General features: G+C 41.6%; 1 protein-coding gene across 1 annotated transcript in view; it reads left to right on the top strand.

The window, feature by feature from the left end:
* The first annotated feature begins 3,435 nt into the window (after nt 1-3,435).
* PLCD1 (phospholipase C delta 1) overlaps nt 3,436-20,288 on the top strand; it is an 80,523-nt gene continuing 63,670 nt past the window's right edge. The window contains exon 1 of the mRNA XM_087946966.1: nt 3,436-3,786. Coding sequence (XP_087803092.1) covers nt 3,750-3,786 — 37 coding nt within the window. The 5' untranslated portion in view covers nt 3,436-3,749. The remainder of the gene's footprint in view (nt 3,787-20,288) is intronic.

Genomic DNA, 20,288 nt, shown 5'->3' with positions numbered 1-20,288 from the left:
CAGGATGGCCCAGAAGATGTCCCCAGTTGGGTGGATTTCAGACACCCGTTAAGAACAGGACTTGCAGCATTTCAGAAAGAAAGAGAGAGAGAGAGAGAGAGAGAGAGAGGGAGAGAGAGAGAGAGAGAGAGATGGAAGAAAAGAAGGAAGAAAAAGAAGGAAAGAGAAAGAGGAACAATAACAGAAACAGAGTGAGAGTGAGGAAAGGGAGAGGAAGAGAGAAAGGAAGGAAGGAAGGAAGAGAGAGAGATGGAAGGAAGGAAGGAAGGAAAATGAAGGAAAGAGAAACAGTAAGAATCATAAACAGAGTGAGAGTGAGGAAAGTGGGAGGGAGAGAGAAAGAAAGAAAGAAAGAGAAAGAGAGAAAGGAGGGAGGGAGGAAGGGAAACAAACAGAGTAAGCAAAGAGAGGAGAGAGTGATGAAGGAAGAAGGGAGGGAGGGAGGAAGAGAAGCAAATGGAGGAAAGAGGGGAGAGAGAGAGGAAGGAAGGAAAGAGAGAAAGAAGGAAAGAAGAGAGAAAGTAAGAAGGAAATAAAAACAGAAATAGAATAGGAAAGGAGGAGGTAAAGAGGAAGGAAAGAGAGAGAAAGGGAGAGGGAGGGAGGGAGGGAGAGAGAGAGTCAGGGAGGAAAGGAATCAAGGAATCAAGCAAGAGTTAGGAACAAGATTTATTTTTCTCCATGCAAAGAATTAGAGGGATTTGCATTTCACATTTTATGCAAATTACAATATAGAAACAGCTACACCAAAAACCAGAGTTCTCCCATCACGTTAAACAGTGATTTCCTGAATCACCAGCTTGGGGAATAACCCATAATTGGCTGAATTTCAGCAACAAAGTCCTGCTTTGTTCACCAGATATTGAGGACTTCATACATATATCTTCCCCACTTAATGCTTGCAAGCACCAAACATTATTTCATGAATAATAGCATATTTATCTCTAAAAGCTATGCTTAATTACATGAGCATAACAGCACAGAATTTACAGCAATTATATATTATTGCCTTCCCCAAGAGGTACAACTTACGATCACAATTGAGCCCAAATTTTCTGTTGTTAAGTGAGACATTTGTTAAGTGAGTTTTGCCCCATTTTAGGACTTTCTTGCTACAGATGTTAAGGGAATCACTGCAGATGTTAAGCTAGTAACACAGTTGTTACGTGGAATCTGGCTTCCCCTTTGATTTCACTTGTCAGGTCGCAAAAGGGGATCATACGACCTCGGAACACCATATATTCCTGCCAGTTGCCAAAGGCCTCTAGGTGGAAAAAGGCCTCTTTTTCCATCTCTGTGAATTTATACTCTCCACTTGGATATTCCAGGGACTGGAACTGATGCATATTCAAAGTAAGTTTCCCTTGAATTTCTTTTGAGAGAGAGAGGAGAGTTCCTACTTATAAAACATGATTATTCTTCACTTTTTTTACATGGTTGATTAAAAGGGGAAACAATACGGAAATGTCTTGGGTTATCGATAAAATAATTTTGTTTGTATTTTTTAATTTTATTTTTTGTCTCTTTGGATAACAGATTATTTTTGGTTCATTGGTTCTTTAAGTTTGAGCAGCTAGGGCCGCTAGGAGGAAAAACCTTAAATTTTTAAAAGAGAAATAAATTAAAAACCCTTCTGTCTTTCAAGAATATCATAGCCAAACAAAGTATACCTATTTCAAAGCAATGGTCATAAATATAAACCAGTTGTCAAGTATCTGAATGTCAATCATGTCACCATGGGGATGTTGCAGCGGTGATAAGAATGAAAAAGGTGATAAATCACCTTTTTCAGCGCCGATGTAACTTTGAAGGGTCACGAAATGAACTGTTGTACGTTGAGGACTAGCTGTACTAGAATTATATATTGCACCTTTTAGTTTTGCACTAACAATATTGGAGGGAAGCGGTTGGCTTTGTGTATAGGATTCGTTGCAATTTCTTCAGCTTCATTTGATTGCTCCATTGTTTATTCAAATATCTTCTAAAAATCCAGTCAGTTGTGGCTAATTCAGTAAATAAATAAACAGTTAAACACATTACAGTGAAAAATATGTCAAACTTGCCAGTAATTAATCCAATGATCTTTGCCATTGACTAGGAATTTGATTTTTTTTAGACTGTTCTCCTTTTCTGTAGAGTTGGCAGAGAAGCAGCTAAAAAGTCACATTATGCTCTGATTTTCTAATCTTGGGACGGCTCTCCAAATTCTATGTTTCAAAATTACAAAGCTAAAGACCACAAATCGTTTTTGTGCCCTATATAAAATTTATCCAGCTTTTGAAGTGTCGTAACTCAAATTAGACCAGGCATTTAAAGTTTTACTTCTCTTTCTAATTAGAATGGCTATTTTGTTTTGTTTTTATTTTGTTTGGCCCTATGCATCTATTTTTATCAACTGCATGCTGGAAATTCAATTGGGGCAAGGCAGAGAAAGCTGGTTTCACTAGCCAAGTTTTAAAGCAAAAGAGGGGGGGTGATTTCCCTCTCCAAATAGGGCATACATATTTCAAACTTTTAGAAACTTTTAACCTTGATTCTTCCCTGGAAGCTGCAAGGCTTTGATCAGTCAAAACTGGAGAGTAGCTATGTCAACCGAACATGTTAAATCATAGTTAAGTAACCCATAGCTCACTGAATTAATTAAGTTGACTCACATAATGTACTCAACTGAACAAGATGCGTTTGTTCAAATGAACCAGTTGTTCAGTAAGCTACATTTTTTTAAAAAATGAATTTATTTATTAGAAACTTTTGAAAGAAATACCACAAGTAATGAAGGAAGGAAGGAGAAAGGAAGAAAGAAAAAAAGAGACAGAAAAAGGGAAAGAAAGAGAAAGGAAGAAAAATAGAAAGAATAAAACAAAGTTTCTCCAACTTGACAGCATTAAGAAATGCGGACTTCAACTCCCAGAATTCCCTGTGCTGATTGGGGAATTCTGGAAATTGATCCAGCCATCTTATTGTTGCCAAGTTAATTAAACACTGAAATAAATATCAATAAATACACAGGGAATTACAAGAGCCATGGAATATATTTCACCCATTCACCACTACGTTCACTGAATCATTTTTTCTTAAATATAAATCTCTGCTTATAAAAGCCTGATGATATCCCTTTATTTTTTTTATTTCAGCGCAAGGAATCCGGGAAAAACAAGAAAGCCAGACTTCGATGGCCAGCCTTAAGTTTTCTTCGGTCCGGAGAAGCGAGCTGCGCTTTTGCAATCTTGTCTCTCTCCCCCCCCCCCGCCCTCCGCGGAATGTTGCGCTTCGACGCGCGTCTGTCCGCGGCCCGCCCTGCAATCTTTAAATACTTTTTTGCCAGCTTGTGAAGAGTTGTAGGGCAGTTACCAAACAGCAGGGTGGGGAACCGCGGTTTTTTTTTTTGTTTTTTTTCCTCCTTTCCTTTTCTCCCTTTGGCTCCTTTCGAGATGAGGTTGCGAAGCCAGCTTGAGAGGGCGGCCCTCCAGCTTGGCCGAAACACAAGAGATTCACACACAAAAACACGCCCAGCTGGCTGTCTACCCAAATCTTTTTTTTTTTTCTCTCTCTCTCTCTCTCCTGATCCCCTGCTTAGAGGAAAAGCTGCCAATGACTTCGGAGTCGCCGGACAAGGCAGCCGCTCTCTTCCACCCTTTCTCTGCAGGGAGTGACCGAAAGCAGCAGAGTCCGGGAAAACGTGAGCAGTTCAACGCCTCTTCCACATTTGGGACGCCGCTGTGGTTTCTCTTGCACGCCGCGGCCCGACCATGGAACTTACCAGCTCATCCTGTTCGGCCTATAACGGTGAGTGTTTGTGTGTGTGTGTGTGTGTGTGTGGGTCTTCGCCATGGTTCGGGCGAGGGGGGGTAAGGGGTGGGGGTCTGGTGCGATGCCTCCGATGGCAGCTGCGTCTTCGGATAAAGCTGGTGCAAACTCTAGACTGTTGGGGTCTGTGTCGATCTGGGTGGGGGAAGGGGAGAACTGGCTGCAAGAACCATCATCCTCGCTCAGCATGGGGGCTTTGTTATACCGGCAATATGAAGGGAGACTTTGGACTTGAGGAGGTGGGATGGGATGGGATCTATGTCGACGCTGTATTTTTCTAGGTCCCCGAAAACCTTTTCTTTTCTTTTCTGACTTTCTTTCTCTCCCTCTCTCTCTCCCTTTCTTTCTTTCTTTCTTTCTCTTTTTCTTTCTTTCTTTCTTTCTTTTCTTTTCTCTCTCCCTCCCTCTCTTTCTCTCTCTTTCTCTTCCACTCTCTCTTTTCTCTTTCTCATTTTTCTCTCTCACTTTTTCTCTTTCTCTCTTTCTCCCTTTCACTCTTCCTCTTTCTTTCTGTCTCCCTTTTTCTTTCTTCTCCCTCTCCCTCTCTTTCTCTCACTTTCTCTTCTACTCTCTTTTCTCTCTTTCTCATTTTTCTCTCGCTCACTTTTTCTCTCTTTTCTTTTCTGTCTTTCTCCCTTTCACTCTTGCTCTTCTTTCTTTCTCTCGCTCTCTTTCCTTCACTCTTTTTCTCTCTTTCTCTCTCTTTTCTTTTCTTTTTTGTCATTCTCTCCCTTTCTCTCTCCTTTTTCTTTATTTTCTTTCTTTTCTTCTCTCTCACTCTCCCTCCCCTCTTTCTTTCTCTTTCTCACACTTTCTCTTCCGTGCTCTCTTTTCTCTCTTTCTCTTTCTTTTGTTCTTTCTTTCTTTGTCTCGTGCTCCCTTTTTCTCTCTTTTCTTTTCTCTTTCTCCCTTTCTCTCCTCTTTCTTTCTCTTTTTTCTTTTCTTCTCTCTTTCTCTCTCTCTTTCTCCTTCTCTTTTCTCTTTCTTTCTGTGGTATCTCTCTTTTTTCTTTTTTTTTCTTTGTCTTCTTCCTTCCTTCCTTCCTTCCATCCACCCATCCTTTTTTTCCTTTTCTTTCCCGTTCACTTTTCCACTGGCTCCATCCTTCCTTCCTTCCATGTTTTACCAGAGTCACTTTTTTATCTTTATTTAACCTTTTAAAGAGTTTCGTTGTGTTGCAAAGCAGAGCTGCACTCCAACCCCACATTTTCACTTCTGGAGAGCACTTTTGAGAGGAGATGGGACAATTGGCCTTTATTTGAAATGAAAAATACAACTGAGTGTTAAAGATCATCACCTCTCTAGATCAAAAGGTATTGTGAGCTCTTCTTCTAGTTCAAGTAGTCCTCGACCTACAACAGTTCATTTAGTAACCATTCAAAGTTACAACGACACTGAAAAAAAGTGACTTATTACCATTTTTCCACAGTTCCAACCCTTGTAGCATCCCCATGATCATGTGATCAACATTCAGGTGCCTGGCAGCTGGTTCATACTTATGACCATCGCTCTGCAAAAGGTGATCCCAATATCCCGTGATCCCCTTTGCCAACCTTCTGGCAAGCAAAGTCAATACGGAAGCCAGATTCACTTAACAACAGAGTAACTAACTTATCAGTGGCAGTGATTCACTTAACAACTGAGGCAAGAAAGATCATAGAATGGGACAAAACTCACATAACAAATGTCTCACTTAAAAACAGAAATGTTGGACTCAGTTGTGGTCATAAGTCGAGGACTACCTGTTTTGTTACTGGCCAGAGTTGGCCAAACAAGGCTAGGGAAATCTTTGTACCGCAAGGGACTTAACAGAAAGTGGATTTAAGTAATAGGCCTTCTTATTTGTCATCTTATTGAAGTTTTTTAATAAACACAGTAAAACTTGTAAACCAAATTTGAATTGTGTTCAGAAGGTACAGGGAAAAAAATCCACAAAGAAATAAGGAAGCGGCTTCCATCCTTCATCACGTCAACCGTAAATCCTCTAGTTATGGCTGTAATGGAGCCTGCCCGTCACGATCGTAACTCTTTGACAGTCATAAAATGCATCGGCCATGTGACTGACCAGATTTTACGATCATTTTTATGGAAGTCGTTAAGTGAATCCCTATGGCCATTAAATCTGTGGTCTTTAAGTGAACCCTGCAATCATTTGCTGGACCAACTGAAAGTAAATGTTGATTTTCAGCAAAGCTGTCGTAAAGTATAGTCACGTGACTGTGGGACACCGCAGACAATTGTAAATGTGGCCTGGTTGTTGATTGTCTTAAGTGCAGTCATGTAACCATGACAGGAAGGGGTTTCGTATTTGGGTCATAAGTAGCCCTCCCAGGTAGGTCCATCAGAATTCAGAATGGTCACGTAAGTCAAAGACTGGAGTGATGCGGTGGCCTAGAGGTGGAGCTCTCGTCTCACTACCATGAGGCTGTGAGCTCGATCCCAGGTATAGAGGCAGATATTTCTCTCTCTGGGCACACTTGAGAATATATCTGCTGAATGAAACTCCTCATTGGTAACAGGAAGGGCATCTGGCCATTAAAAAAAACTCTGCTAGATCCATTCAGTTTCCCAAACTCCACCCCGCAAGGGATTATATGGGTCGTTAAAAGAAAATGATGACCTAAATCAAAGACTAGCTGTATTCCAATTCATTGATCTCAATAGGTTAACAGGAGGATGTTGGAGAAGGGACCTTGGAGGTCTTCTAGTCCAACCCCTGCTCAGGCAAGAAACCCTATACCATTTCAGACAAATGGTTGTCTAGTCTCTTCTTAAAAGCCTCCAGTGATGGAGCATCCGCAACGCCAGAAGGCAAGTTGTTCCACGGATTAATTGTTCTAACTGCCAGGAAATTCCTCCTTAGTTCTAAGTGGCTTCTCTCCTTGATGAGTTTCCATCCGTTGCTTCTTGTCCTGCCTTCAGGTACTTTGGAAAATAGGTTGACATATCTTTGTGACATATGTGTGGACTTCAGCTCCCCAAATTCCCCACCAGTATGTCAGATATGCAGCCAGGATACCTGACCATTTCCAAAACCAACGACTCTTGTCATGTACTGCCTCCTGGTGGTTAATATATGTAAAAACCCCACTACAGTATAAGGCAGTGATCCCCAACCTTTTCGACACCACGGCCTGGTTCCGGCATCAGCTGGGCGCCGCGGCCCAGTACCGGCGTCAACTGGGCGCCGCCATCTTTTTGCGAAAAAGTGGTTCGGTGACCTCACCGGAAGCACTTTTTCGTCAAAAAAGATGGCGGCGCCAGCGCTTCCGGTGAGCTTTTTTGGGTAGAAATGGTGATGAAAAAGTGCTTCCGGTGAGCTTTCTACCTGGAAAAGCTCACCAGAAGCACTTTTTTACCAAAAAAAAGATGGCGGCGCCCAGCAACCAGTGGCCCGGTAAGGCTTGTTCGGCCCGGTACCGGTCCGCGGACCGCGGTTGGGGACCCCTGGTATAAGGCAGTCCTTGATATACTGGGTCTAGAGCAGTGGTCACCAACCGGCGGCCCACTGGTGAGCCATGAAAAAATTTTGGTGGGCCGCAGAGAAATCTCACCCCCAGAGCACCCCCAAAGCAATTAATCCAGGCTGTGCAGAAACACAAGGCGCCCACATGGCCCACGGGAACCCTCCCCGCCCACTCATTCCTTACCCGGTAAACTTGCCCACTATAATTGGTATTTTTCCTTTTTCCAACCATCATCTGTTCTCTGTGCCGGGAGATTTAGATTAGCTAGGAAGCAGGAAATGGTTGGATTGCTTGCTTTCTAGCTAGAGGTTCTAGCACAGCCGAACCTCCCTTAGGACTGAAGGTTTGCTTGCAACCAAATTCAGTGCAGACTCACGGCAAGCAAATTTGAGAGACTGAGATAGCCGATGGCAGATAGATAGATCACTGAATGATTCTGTGAGCAACTCAATCTGCCTGCTTTGCCTGATTTTGGGTAAAAGTTGCTTTTTTAAAAAATAAAAAAATCAATGTTTACATGCATGGTGTGTTGTGAGTTAATTTTGTGAGTTTGCTTGCAAGCAAATTTTATGTGACAGACTGAGCTAGCCAATGGCAAATAGATAGATCTCTGAATGAATCTGTGATTCTGTGAGCAACTCAATCTGCCTGCTTTGCCTGATTTTGGGTAAAAGTTGCTCTTTTTTAATAAAAAATCAATATTTATATAAATATTTATAATATTTACATACAAACCATGTCCAACCAGTCACATGACTACTAAGCCACACCCACAAATTAGGCCACGCCCACAGAACCGGTTAATGGTCCCTGGGATCTAAAATTATGAGTTTGGTGGTCCCTGAGGTCCAAAAGGTTGGTGTCCCCTGCTCTAGAGAATAGAATAGAGTAGAGTTGAGTAGAGTAGAATGCCTTTATTGTCATTGCATTCCATGAATACAATGAAATTTAAAAGCTACTCCAGCATAGTACCCCAAACACCACATTCCAATCACACTACAGAGTATTTAATAACAATAACAAACTTAGTCTAAAACCTATCTAAAACATTTAGTAAGTTATATAAATAGTTTAAAAATGCCACTATATACATAGGACTAAATCACAAATGCACTGTTTGATCCAAGACAATTATTGCTTTGGAAAAGAAACTTTCTCAGTCTATTAGTCCTCATTTTAAGACACCTATAACTTCCCCCTGATGGTAACAGTTCGAAATGAGAATGATCTGTGGAGATTTTTACTGCTCTAGAGCAGAGGTCTCCAAACTGGGATTCTGGGAGTTGAAATCCACAAGTCTTAAAGTGGCCAAGTTTGGAGATCTCTGCTCTAGAGAGGAGTCTGGTCTTCGCAATCTCTTCCAAAGAAGAAAGAGAGCAACCGATGATTTTTTTGTGCTGTGTTTATAACTCTCTGGAGCATCTTCTTATCCACTGCAGAGCATCCAGCATACCACACCGTTACACAGTATGCCAAAATGCTCTCGATGGTGGAACGGTAAAAAGTAACCAGCAACTTTTTGTCTTCCCAGTTTTCAGATTTGTGCTGGAGCCCATCTTCAAGGAACTTCTCTCTGGAAGAGTGTGTGCTGTTCTCTGTGTGGTATTTATAGTGTCTGTTATATGTGGGTTTTTTTAAAGATGTTAATTGAAAAGCCAAATATAACAGGCATTATAAATACCACACAGAGAATACTCTGCACACACTGTGCTAGAGTGCAGGATGGCCCCAAAAGCTCGGAAGACAAAATCTCTCATCCCACTGACTGACCCAGATTAGATCTTGCAACATTATCCTGGGACACAGGATATATTTATATTTGCCTTCATTCGTAACCATAATTGAGCCCAAAATTTGTTGCCAAGCCAAGCAGTCGTTAAGGGACTTTTGCTCCTATTTTATGATCTTTCGTGCCACAGTTTCTCAACCATGGCAGTTTTAAGATGGGTAGAGCTCAACTCGCAGCGAAGCTGACTGAGGAATTCTGGGAATTGAAGTCCACCCATCGTACAGTTGCCATGGTTGAGAAACACTGCCATAGTTGTTAGGTCAGTCACCACAGTTGCTAACACTCTCTTTAGGACCCTGTAATCCTTTAATTCAGTTAAAACAAAAAACAAAATAGCTGTAAGGCGCACGTTGCAATTCTTGTACTCTTAGAGATGCCCCTTGCATCTCAATGAGTCTTGTTGAAGAGGTCTCTTGTGAGATTTCTGCTAGGAAAAATATCCTTAATGCAGCTGCTAAAAAGCCAGACTGTAATACTTTTGTGCCCTTCTGCTATCTTATAGGTCTATCTTTAAAGTCTGCCTGTCTATCTATCATCTATCTGACTGCCTTGTCTGTCTGTCTTGCCTGTCCATCTTATATATCTACCTACCTACCTATCTTCTATCAATCTCAATCAACATCTATCTATCTATCTATCTATCTATCTATCTATCTATCTATCTATCTATCTATCTATCTATCTATCTATCTATCTAGTATCTATATCCATCCATCCATTCAATCCATGCATTAATCTATCTATCTATCTATCCATCCATCCATCTATCCATCCATCCATTTGATCCATGCATTAATTTATTTATTTATCTATCTACCGGTATCTATCTATCTATCTATCTATCTATCTATCTATCTATCTATCTATCTATCTATCGTATCTATCGTATCTATCCATCCATCCATCTATTTGATTCATGCATTAATCTACCTTCCTATCTGTCTGTCTATCTATCTATCTATCTATCTATCTATCTATCTATCTATCTATCTACCTACCTATCTACCACCTACCTACCTACCTACCTACCTACTGATCTATCAATCCAGCTTCTAGTAACTGTGAGAGTGACCTTGGAGTCCTAGTGGACAATCACTTAAATATGAGCAAGCAAAAAGTGGCAGCAGCCAAAAAAGCTGATACAATCCTTGGTTGTATAAACAGAGGCATGGAATCAAAACCACATGAAGTGTTAGTAGCGCTTTATAAGCCCTTGGTAAGGCCACACTTGGAATATTGCATCTAGTTTTGGTCATCACAATATAAAAAAGTTGTTGAAACTCTAGAAAGAGTGCAGAGAACAGTAACAAATATGATCAGGGGACTGGAAGCTAAAACATGAAGAACAGTTGGAGAAAACCTGGAATTAAGGAGAAACTTCCTAACCTTGAGTACAATTAACCGGTGGAACAGCTTGATTCCAGAAGTTGTGGGTGCTCCATCACTGGTGGTTTTTAAGAAGAGACTGGACAACTACTTGTCCCAAATTGTGTAGGATCTCTTGCTTGAGTGGGAGGTTGGACTAGATAGAAGACCTCCAGAGTCCCTTCTAGCTCCATTCTGATTTAATCTATTTAATGAATCTATCCAACTCAAGCAACTCTTGCCTACTTATAAAACACATTACTCCTCCAAGAAGTTAGCAGAACGCCCAAAAATATTAACTCTGTTTTTAGGACTTGGACTGAATCAGCTAGATAGCACTTCTGTTGCAGCAAGATCTGCACAGATTGGGCACTTCAACGGAGAAAATCATGGATAATACAATGTGAAACGTGCTTCTCTTCCTCCCAGTTTTGTTATGGGGGGGCAAAGGAATATAAGCAGACCTGGATGTAATTCCACTGTGAAATTTTCTGCATGAAACATGCCTGGGGCATTGTCCGCCCTTGCTTTTGTTTACCCTGTGTCTCGAAATAGATAAGCTGACCTGTCTACTATCTCAATTGGATGGCATCTTCTGTTGCTCCCAGACAAGGGTGGGCTTCAAAAATTTTAGTAAAGGATTCTCTGCCCGGTTGCTGGGTGGGCGTGGCCATGGTGGGCGTGTACCATGGCGGAGGGCAATTTTGCCATTCCCAGACTCCTGAGGCTCTCTGGCCTTCCCGAACTTCCAGGAGGCCCGTTTTTCATCCTCCCTGAGTCTTCATGCATGTCCTACACTTACTTGCATCCAAAACAGGCCACGTGGAGTATCCTAGGAGGGGAGGTATGGTGCTAGCCAGGAGTGGGATTTGGGGGTTCCCCGAACTGCACAGTATCTTAGCTAGGGGCTCTCCCGAACCCCTGCAAACCCCCAGCAGTCCAACCCTGGATTGAGATCCTTTTCCCCCCAAGATTGTTTTTCCCAAACCCACTTTCCACCCCATAGGTTGTGCTGTCCCGTTCAATCACAATCCCCCACAACTCCCTTCACCAAAAACGCAGAACTGCCCCAATGAAGTCCATCCAAAAGCAGGCTGACGCTAGTCCACAAAGCAACAGCCAAGGAGTCCCCAAGGCACTTGAAAGTTGACAAACCCGCCAGGCGAAATTAAATCCACAATACAAGAAGGTTCACAAGGCAAGAAAAGTCCAGGTACATAAGGCACGATCCAAATTCAAGGCACGGGGCAAGGCAGGGATCACGACAATCAGGAAACACACGGCAAGGAAATGACAAACGTTGTTTGTCCCAGCATGGTCTCCATCTGTCGTCTGCTGTGCTACATAGCCAGCTTCTGGCAAGCCCATCAAGAGGGACCAGGCTGCCTCCTCACGAGTGATCGGGCTGACCGCCTCTGCTCCTGCCTTCTCTCTGTGTTCTTGGATCAGGTGCAGAAGGCAGTTCCTCTTCCTCATCATTGACCGGCTACAGCTGCGTGCTTTCCCCACCTGAAGCCTCAGGGCTGTCCTGCTGCAGCTGGACTTCAACCAAATCCCTCTCAGCCCGCTGCTCCAAGCCATTGACTGACTCCCTCCACTGACATCCAGAGAGGCATCTGGGGAAGCGTCTGGGGGAGATCCCTTAGGTGCTGGCAAGGAGAGATTTGAAGCTGCATCCCTTTTTATCTGCATTAAAAAATGTTAAGATGGTGCCACAGCCACATCGCCATGATGTATAACAGGATTGTCAAACTCAATTTCATTGAGAACTGCATCAGGGTTCTGTTTGACCTTGGGGGGGGGCAGGGGGGGTATGCCTGGGGTACGCGGACCCCGTTTTCACTGGCAGACTGCTGCAGGAGGCTGTCACGGCTGAAAACAAGGCCTGTAGAGTTGCGCGTGGTCCCCAGAGCTCCATTTTCGCTGGCAGAGGGCTGCAGGATGTCCTTGTGCCTGAAAATGGCACCCGGAAGGGCCACGCATGGCCCGCCTGAGCTCTGTTTTCGCTGACAGAGGCACTGCAGACCAGTTCTTTGCTATTTTCAAGGCGGCCTTGCGGGCCAGATCTAAGCACCCCACAGGCCGGATCTGGCCTGTGGGCCTTGAGTTTGACACCCCTGATGTATAAGGTCCTCGACTTAATACCATTTGTTTAGTGACTGTTCATATTTACAGTGGTACTGATAAAAGTGGGTTACAACAAGTCCCCAAACTGTTGCAGCATCCCCACAACTACGTGGTCAAAATTCAGGCAACCGGCATGTATTTAAAATTCACTACCACTCTAGAGATTCAGCTTAACAACAATGGAAAGCAAGATTGTAAAATGGGGCACAACACATTTATCAAATTATATTTAGCAATTGTGGTCATAAGTCAAGGATTACCTCAAATTTTTTTCCTTACTCTTCCCTAACTCTTCTTTCCCCCCAATTGTTATACTGAACAGGTAGTCCTCGACTTACTACAGTCCTTTTACTGGCTGTTTGAAGTTACAACGGCACTGAAAAAGTTACTTATAACCAGTTTTCACACTTACAACCGTTCCAGCATCCCCATGGTCATGTGATTAAAATTCAAATGCTTGGCAACTGGTTCATATTTACGATGGTTGTGTCCCAGGGTCATGTGATCCCCTTTTGCAACCTTCTAACAAATAAAGTTAGTGGGGTAGCCAGATTCACTTAATGACCGTGTTTCTAACTCAACAATTACAGTGCTTCGCTTAAGAACCTTGGCAAGAAAAGTCGTAAAATTCATTTAGCAAAATGTCTCACTTAGCAACAGAAATTTTGGGCTTAATCGTGATCATAAGTTGAGGACTACCTGTGTAGAACTCGTTCACTAATAACCCTTCAGTTCTTCTTGCGTCTAGTTGCAAATTTCCTAGCTGTACATGAAAAAAATTTTTTAACTACTTTTCAGAAATATGAAGAAATTTATTTCACCCTCCCTGATTCAGGGAGTAAATGAAGTGCTATAAGAAAACGATGGATTCTGTATTGCTACTCATTCATTCACTATTTTGATTCATTTTTGAAAAAAAAAAGTTTCTTTCAGTAGTTTATGACAATGAAGTTGATCAGTTTTTGAGGGGCGGCGAAATTGAAGGATCGAACTATTACTGCTTCTTTTTTTCCCATGGAACAGAAACAATTTTAGTTTACTTTATTGTCATTGCACCTCATACAACAAAATTAAATACCATCTTCAGTGTACATTATGACTATGAAAATAAACACAAACACATTCTATTCAATTAAATTGAAAACCCCTGATATTGCATTAATATTGCACTATGCAGCAGAATTCAAAAGAGTTACTTGCCCTGGGATAGAAGCTGTTTTTCAGCCTATTTGTCCTTGTTTTTATTATCCTGTACCGTCTGCCAGATGATAATAGTTTAAAAAAAAAGGGTGCCCAGGATGAGATGGATCTTTGAGAATGTTTTGAACTTTCTTAAGGCAGCAGGAGCTTTAAAGCTCTTCCAAAAAGGGGAGAGGGCAACCAGTGATCCTCTGGGCAATGACATTAACCCTCTGGAATGCTGTCCCACCTGCCCCTGTGAAATTGGCAAATCATACACAGGTGCAGTAAGTTAAGATACTGTCTATGGGGCAGCAATTTAAAGATCAATGCTGGCTTTTTTACCCCCTTTTCATTCCTCTCTCTCTCTCAAAAAATAGGGTCCCAAAAAGAGGTGCCTTGACGTACGACCATCACAATATGCACTCAATTGTGATCAAGGACTAACTTTACAGATCCTCTACTTACAGCAGTTCACTTGGTGACCGCTCAAAGTTACAATGGAACCGAAAAAAGTGATATGACCATTTTTCACACTTAGACTGACTCATGTTTATGGCGATTTCTGTGTTCTGGGGTCATGGGATCCACCTAACAAATGAGGCAAGAAAAATCATAAAATGGGACTAAACTCATTTAAATAAATTTCTCACTTAGCAACACAAATTTCTGGCTCAATTGTGGTCGTAGGTTGAGGACTACCTGTAAATTGTTTAGTTTAGTGGTCATAGGTTGAGGACTACCTGTAAATTGTTTAGTTACACCAGGGTGTCCAAACTTGGCAACTTTAAGATTTGTGGACTTCAACTCCCAGAATTCCTCAGCTAGTCATGCTGGCTGGGCAATTCTGGTAGTTGAAGTCCACAAGTCTTAAAGTTGCCAAGGTTGGAGACTCCTAGTTTAGTAAAAACATTGCCAATGATCCGTTTGTCCATTCCACAAGGGGGAGCCTGCTGTTCATTATACTAAAAGCATATAAATCCATTCTTCTTCTTGGAGATTGTGATTTTATTTTATTTTTTTAACTTGGAGGAAGTATTCCTTCACAACAATGACTCTGCACAAGATAAGACCACTGGTAAGAAACTGCAGATGAAGTAGCAAGAGCCACCCAAGACAGGAGAATAAAATTGCGAGCCCTCCTTCTGTTTTTGAGTTGGAGCTTGTACTGGATAGAGATGGAAAATAATTACAGTTAGTCCTTGACTTACAACGGTTCGCTAACAGTTCGAAGTTAGAACAACACTGAAAAAAAGCGACATGACCATTTTTCACACTGACGCCTGTGGCAATATCCTTGGGGTCACGTGATTTACATTCGGATGCTTTTGACAGATGACTCACATTTATGACGGTTGCAGTGTCCTGGGGTCATGTGATCCCCTTTTGCGACCTTCTGAAAGGCAAAGTCAATAGGGAAGTCGGATTCGCTTAACAACCATGTGACTCATTTAACAACTGCAGGGATTTACTTAGCAAAACTCACTTAACAAATTTCTCACTTAGCAACATAATTTAGGGCTCAATTGGGGTTTTATGTTGAAGATTCACATAAAAGCATGGCCTGCCAGCCCCTGCCTAAATTAATTTAATTAATTAAATGGGAATTGCATTAAGTGAAATCAATTCCATGTTTTTGGTCCCTGTCCTAGCCTTGCTTTCAGGCAAAGCTCACTTAACAAATGTCTTGCTTAGCAACAGAAATTCTGGGCTCAGTTGTGGTTGAACCTGTAGTCCTTGATTTCGTTTAGTGACAGTTTGAAGTTACAATGGCACTGGAGGAAAAAAAAAAGACTTATGACCAGCCACCATGCACTTTTGACTGTTGCAGGATTCCCCACAGTCATGTGATCAAAATTTGGGTGCTTGATAAATGGCAAGTAATTATGATTTTTTATTTTTTATTTTATTTTATTTTGTCAAGCGATTATAAGATAACAGGTATAAGTATAAACATAGTTATGAATACATGAAATGGATACATACAAGAAAAGAAACAATAGGACAGGGACGGTAGGCACGTTGGTGCGCTTATGCACGCCCCCTACAGACCTCTTAGGAAAGGGGTGAGGTCAATAGTAGACAGTCTAAGGTTAAAGTTTTTGGGGTTTGGGGAAGAAACCAGAGTCAGGTAGAGTATTCCAGACATTGACCACTCTGTTGCTGAAGTCGTATTTCCTGCAATCAATTTTGGTGCAGTTGGTATCTATTGTATGCTCTTGAATTGTTATGGTTGAAGCTGAAGTATTCATTGACAGGTAGGACATTGCAATGTATGGTTTTATATACTATACTTAGATTGGACTGAAGGTGGCGTACTTCTAGGTTTTCTAGGTCTAGAATTTCAAGTCTGGTGGCATAAGGTATTCTGCAACGAGTATAGGAGTGGAGAACTCTTCTTGTGAAATATTTCTGGACTTTCTCAACTGTGCTAATATCAGATACGTAATGCGGGTTCCAGACTGATGAGCTGTATTCGAGTATTGGTCTAGCAAATGTTTTGTATGCTCTAGTTAGTAGTGTGATATTACCAAAGAAAAAGCTACATTAGGTTAACAACTCTTAATACCTTTTTGGCTATGTAGTTACAGTGGGCTCTAAGCACTTAGGTCATTAGAGATGAGTACTCCAAGGTCCTTGACAGAGTTTGGATCATCAACAAGGTCTTGACTATTCAGCCTGTATTTTATTTTCTGATTTTTTTTTTGCCAATATGTAAGACAGAGCATTTATTTGATAGATGCAGTTTCCCAGGATCATGAGATTGATGCAGGTAGTCCTCGACCACAGTTGACCCCAGAATTTACGTTGCCAATTGAGAAATTTGTGAAGTGAATTTTGTCCCATTGTACGACTTTGTCACAGTCGTTAAGTGAATCACCGCAGTTGTTAAGTTAGTAACATGGTTGTTAACCATGAAATCTGGCTTCCCCATGGACTTTGCATGTGAGAAGGTGGCTGGGAAACACTGGGAATCGAAGTCCACCCATCCTAAAGTTACGAAGCCTGAGAAACGTTGCTGTAGATGAGTTTCTTTCTAAAATGTGGGATGAATCATTTCACTGATTTTCCAGAGGTTACTCACCTGAAAACGAGTTCTTCAAGGATGAGGCTAGCATGAATAAAGATGACAGGATAATAAGCTCATAGCATTTTTTTCATCACATCACTGGATCCTATGACAATCATTCCACATGGAGTATCATCAGACAGAATACTGAAACAAGGAAAAATCTGTCACGTCATTTGTGCCAATATAAGGAAGACTGAATCACAGGTGAACAATGAATTAATCTTGCCTTCTGGAGGAATCAGAACCATAATTCCTAGAATTTTTGAGCTGTTGTGCAGGTAGTCCTTTACTTACGACCACAATTAAGCCCAACATTTCTGTGGTTAAGCAAGACAGTTGCTAAGTGTGATTTGACCCATTTTTCGACCTTTTTTTGTACAGCTATTAAGTGAATCGCTGCAATTGTTAAGTTAATAATAAAGTTGTTAAGTGAATCTGGCTTCTACATTGACTTGGTTTGTCGCAAAAAGTGACCACATGACCCGTCTGCAACTGTCATAAATATGAGCCAATTAACCAGAGTCCAAATTTTGATCGCATGACCATGGCAATGCTGCAACGGCCGTAAGGGTGAAAAACGGCCATTTTTCAGTGCTGTTGTAACCTCAGTCACTAAATGAATGGTTGTTAGTTGAGCATTACCTGTAGTTTAAGTTCAGCCACCAAACTTCCAGTTGGGGAAAAGGGTCTCTGTTCTGCAAAATTTGGAATATGAAACTTGCAATAGGTTTGAAGTCTACAGCAATGTTTCTCAACCTTGGCAACTTTAAGATATTGCAGATATTGCAGTCTTCCAATATTTGAGGGGCTGCCCCAGAGAAAAGGGGATCGATCCATTATCCAAAGCACCTGAGGACAGGACAAGAAGCAACGGATGGAAACTAATCAAGGAGAGAAGCAACTTAGAACTAAGAGGAATTTCCTGACAGTTAAGAACAATTAATCAGTGGAACAACTTGCCTCCAGAAGTTGTGAATGCTCCAACACTGGAAGCTTTTAAGAAGAGGTTGGACAACCATTTGTCTGAAATAGCATAGGGTTTCCTGCCTGAGCTGGGGTTGGACTAGAAGACCTCCAAGGTCCTTTCCAACTCTGTTATTCTGTTAAAGATGGGTGGACTTCAACTCCCAGAATTCCCAGTCAGCTAGCCAGTGTGATGTTGCTTTATGACTTAAAGTTGATAGGTTCTCTGGTGCAGAATGGACTCACTGGGTTTGATTATATTTTCAGGTGTGAGTGTTGAAAGAATGTAACAGCAAATCTCTCCTCCCCAACCCTTTTTTCAAAATATAAACAGTGTCTCCAATCATCACAAACATCTTTGAATTTTTATGGTCTTGTAAAAATGGGAATGAGGGCCGTGGCATTCCTAAGGGACAAATATTGCTTAGATGAATTATAGGGGTACAGTGGCATGAATGGAAAGAATATTTGAATGTAAGTGTCTTGATAGAGAATATTTGTAGCTCATGGCTAAACTATGGTGCTCCTTGATGCTCTCCAAGGTTGGTTGTTTTCTTGCAGATCGTTCATCGCCAAATTAGCAACATCTCACTGAAGAAGTTGCCTAGTTTGGTGATGAAATGTCTGCAAAAAAATAAAAAATAAAGAACACCAACAAGGTTCAGAAAGCACCAAAGACCTCCATGTTAGCCTGTTAGTCTATTCCAATTATGGAAAGAAACTTCCAAGAAGATTTCCACTGCTTTAGGAATGAGTTGCAGATGTACCAGCTTGCAACATGGCAGTACTCATAATCGCCTAATTGTTTAATTGATGTTTATGCAATGGTTCTTCCTATCAATTCTGATTCTTGGGAACTACCCAGGAGAAGTCTGTGCAGTTATCTTGGCAACGTTTTTGGAATCATTGGCCAAAACTAATACCTAGGATTTTTTTTATACTAATCGGTCCAGGGTTGAGTGCAGTGGGATGGGAACTGATCCAAACAACAGCAAGATGGGAGGGATCAGCTGTGCTGTGCAATTTAGATTAGCTAGAAATCAAGAAATCCCACGATTTCCTGCTTTCTAGCTAATCCAAATCACTAAAAACAGCTGATCTTCAGAATGGTTCGCTCGGAGATACCGGTCCTCCTGAACCAGGCCAAACCAGTAGAAGCCCACCCCTGGTCATGAGTATGAAAACATCCAGCTGTTTTTGTGATTTGGATTAGCTAGAAAGCAGGAAATCGTCAGATTTCTTGATTTCTAGTTAATCTAAATCGCACAACACAGCTGATCCCTCCCATCTTGCTGTTGTATTGCTTTGCCCAGGAGGTTTCCCTGAGGACTAGTAGGCAAAAAACAAACAAACCCATGCCCACCCAATCACATGACTACCTAGCCACATCCAAAGAATCGGTAGTTAAAAAATTTGCATCCCACCCCTGCTCATGACATAAAACTCATATCTCCTGGCATCAAATCCAGAACCTTAAACCATCATATCCTCCAGAGTAGGGGTCTCCAACCTTGGGCACTTTAAGACTTGTGGACTTCAACTCCCAGAATTCCTCAGCCATCTTTTTTGGCTGAGGAATCCTGGAACTTGTAGTCCACAAGTCTTAAAGTGGCCAAGGTTGGAGACCCCTACTCCAGAGATTCTTTGTTTGATTCCACAGGCAATAAAATCACCCCATCTCTATACAGGTAGTCCTTAACTTATGGCCATAATTGAGCCCAACATTTCTGTTGCTAAGTGAGATATTTGTGAAGTGAGTTTTGCCCCATTTAACAACTTTTTCTTGCCACATTAGTTAAGTGAATCACTGCTGTTGTTAAGTTAGCAGTGAACCTGGCTTCCCCATTGACTTTGCATGTAAGAAGGTGGTAAAAGTTGTTCACATGACCCCGGATACTGCAACCGTCATAAATATGAAGCAGTTGACAAGCACCTGAAATTTGATCACATGACCATGAGAATGCCACAATGGTTGTGTGAAAAATAGTCATGTCACTTTTTTCAGTGTCATTGCAACTTCAAAAGGTCACTAGATGAACTGTTGTAAGTTGAGGACTATCTGTATTATGTTACCGAAATAAACTAAAACTAAGGTAGCAAGTCAGATCCGCTTCTCCAAATAAATAATTTAGTTCTCTGTTTTGTACTGGTTTCTGTGGTGCTGAAGGCAGAGAGGAACATGGCTCTTTAATCAAGATTTATGATATTTGTGTCCCCAGTCATTGGATTTCAGTGTCTGCGGAAAATCGGTAGGGTGGCTTCTTGTAATTGTGCTGTCAGCCTCACATAGAAACAGGGTAAATTCTGCTTTTCGCAGAAATTAAAAATGCAAACTAGAAATGATGTTGTCCATCCCATAGTTGGGAAAATCCTGATCTCATTCAAGTGAGTAGGGCCATTCTAACCTCCCATGCGGTAGTTGACATATATAACTCTAGAGCAGTGTTTCTCTTGGCCATTTTAAAACCTCCAGAATTCCCAGACTGCTCAGAAGTCCGCCCATACAGACCGAGGAATT

The sequence above is a fragment of the Notechis scutatus genome, chromosome Z (assembly GCF_049901735.1).
Source record: "Notechis scutatus isolate UNSWTSFEM ecotype Mainland chromosome Z, rNotScu1.2, whole genome shotgun sequence".
Classification (NCBI taxonomy): Eukaryota; Metazoa; Chordata; class Lepidosauria; order Squamata; family Elapidae; genus Notechis; species Notechis scutatus.
The sequence above is the reverse complement of the archived record's forward strand: the minus strand, read 5'-3'. Positions and strand labels throughout refer to the sequence as shown.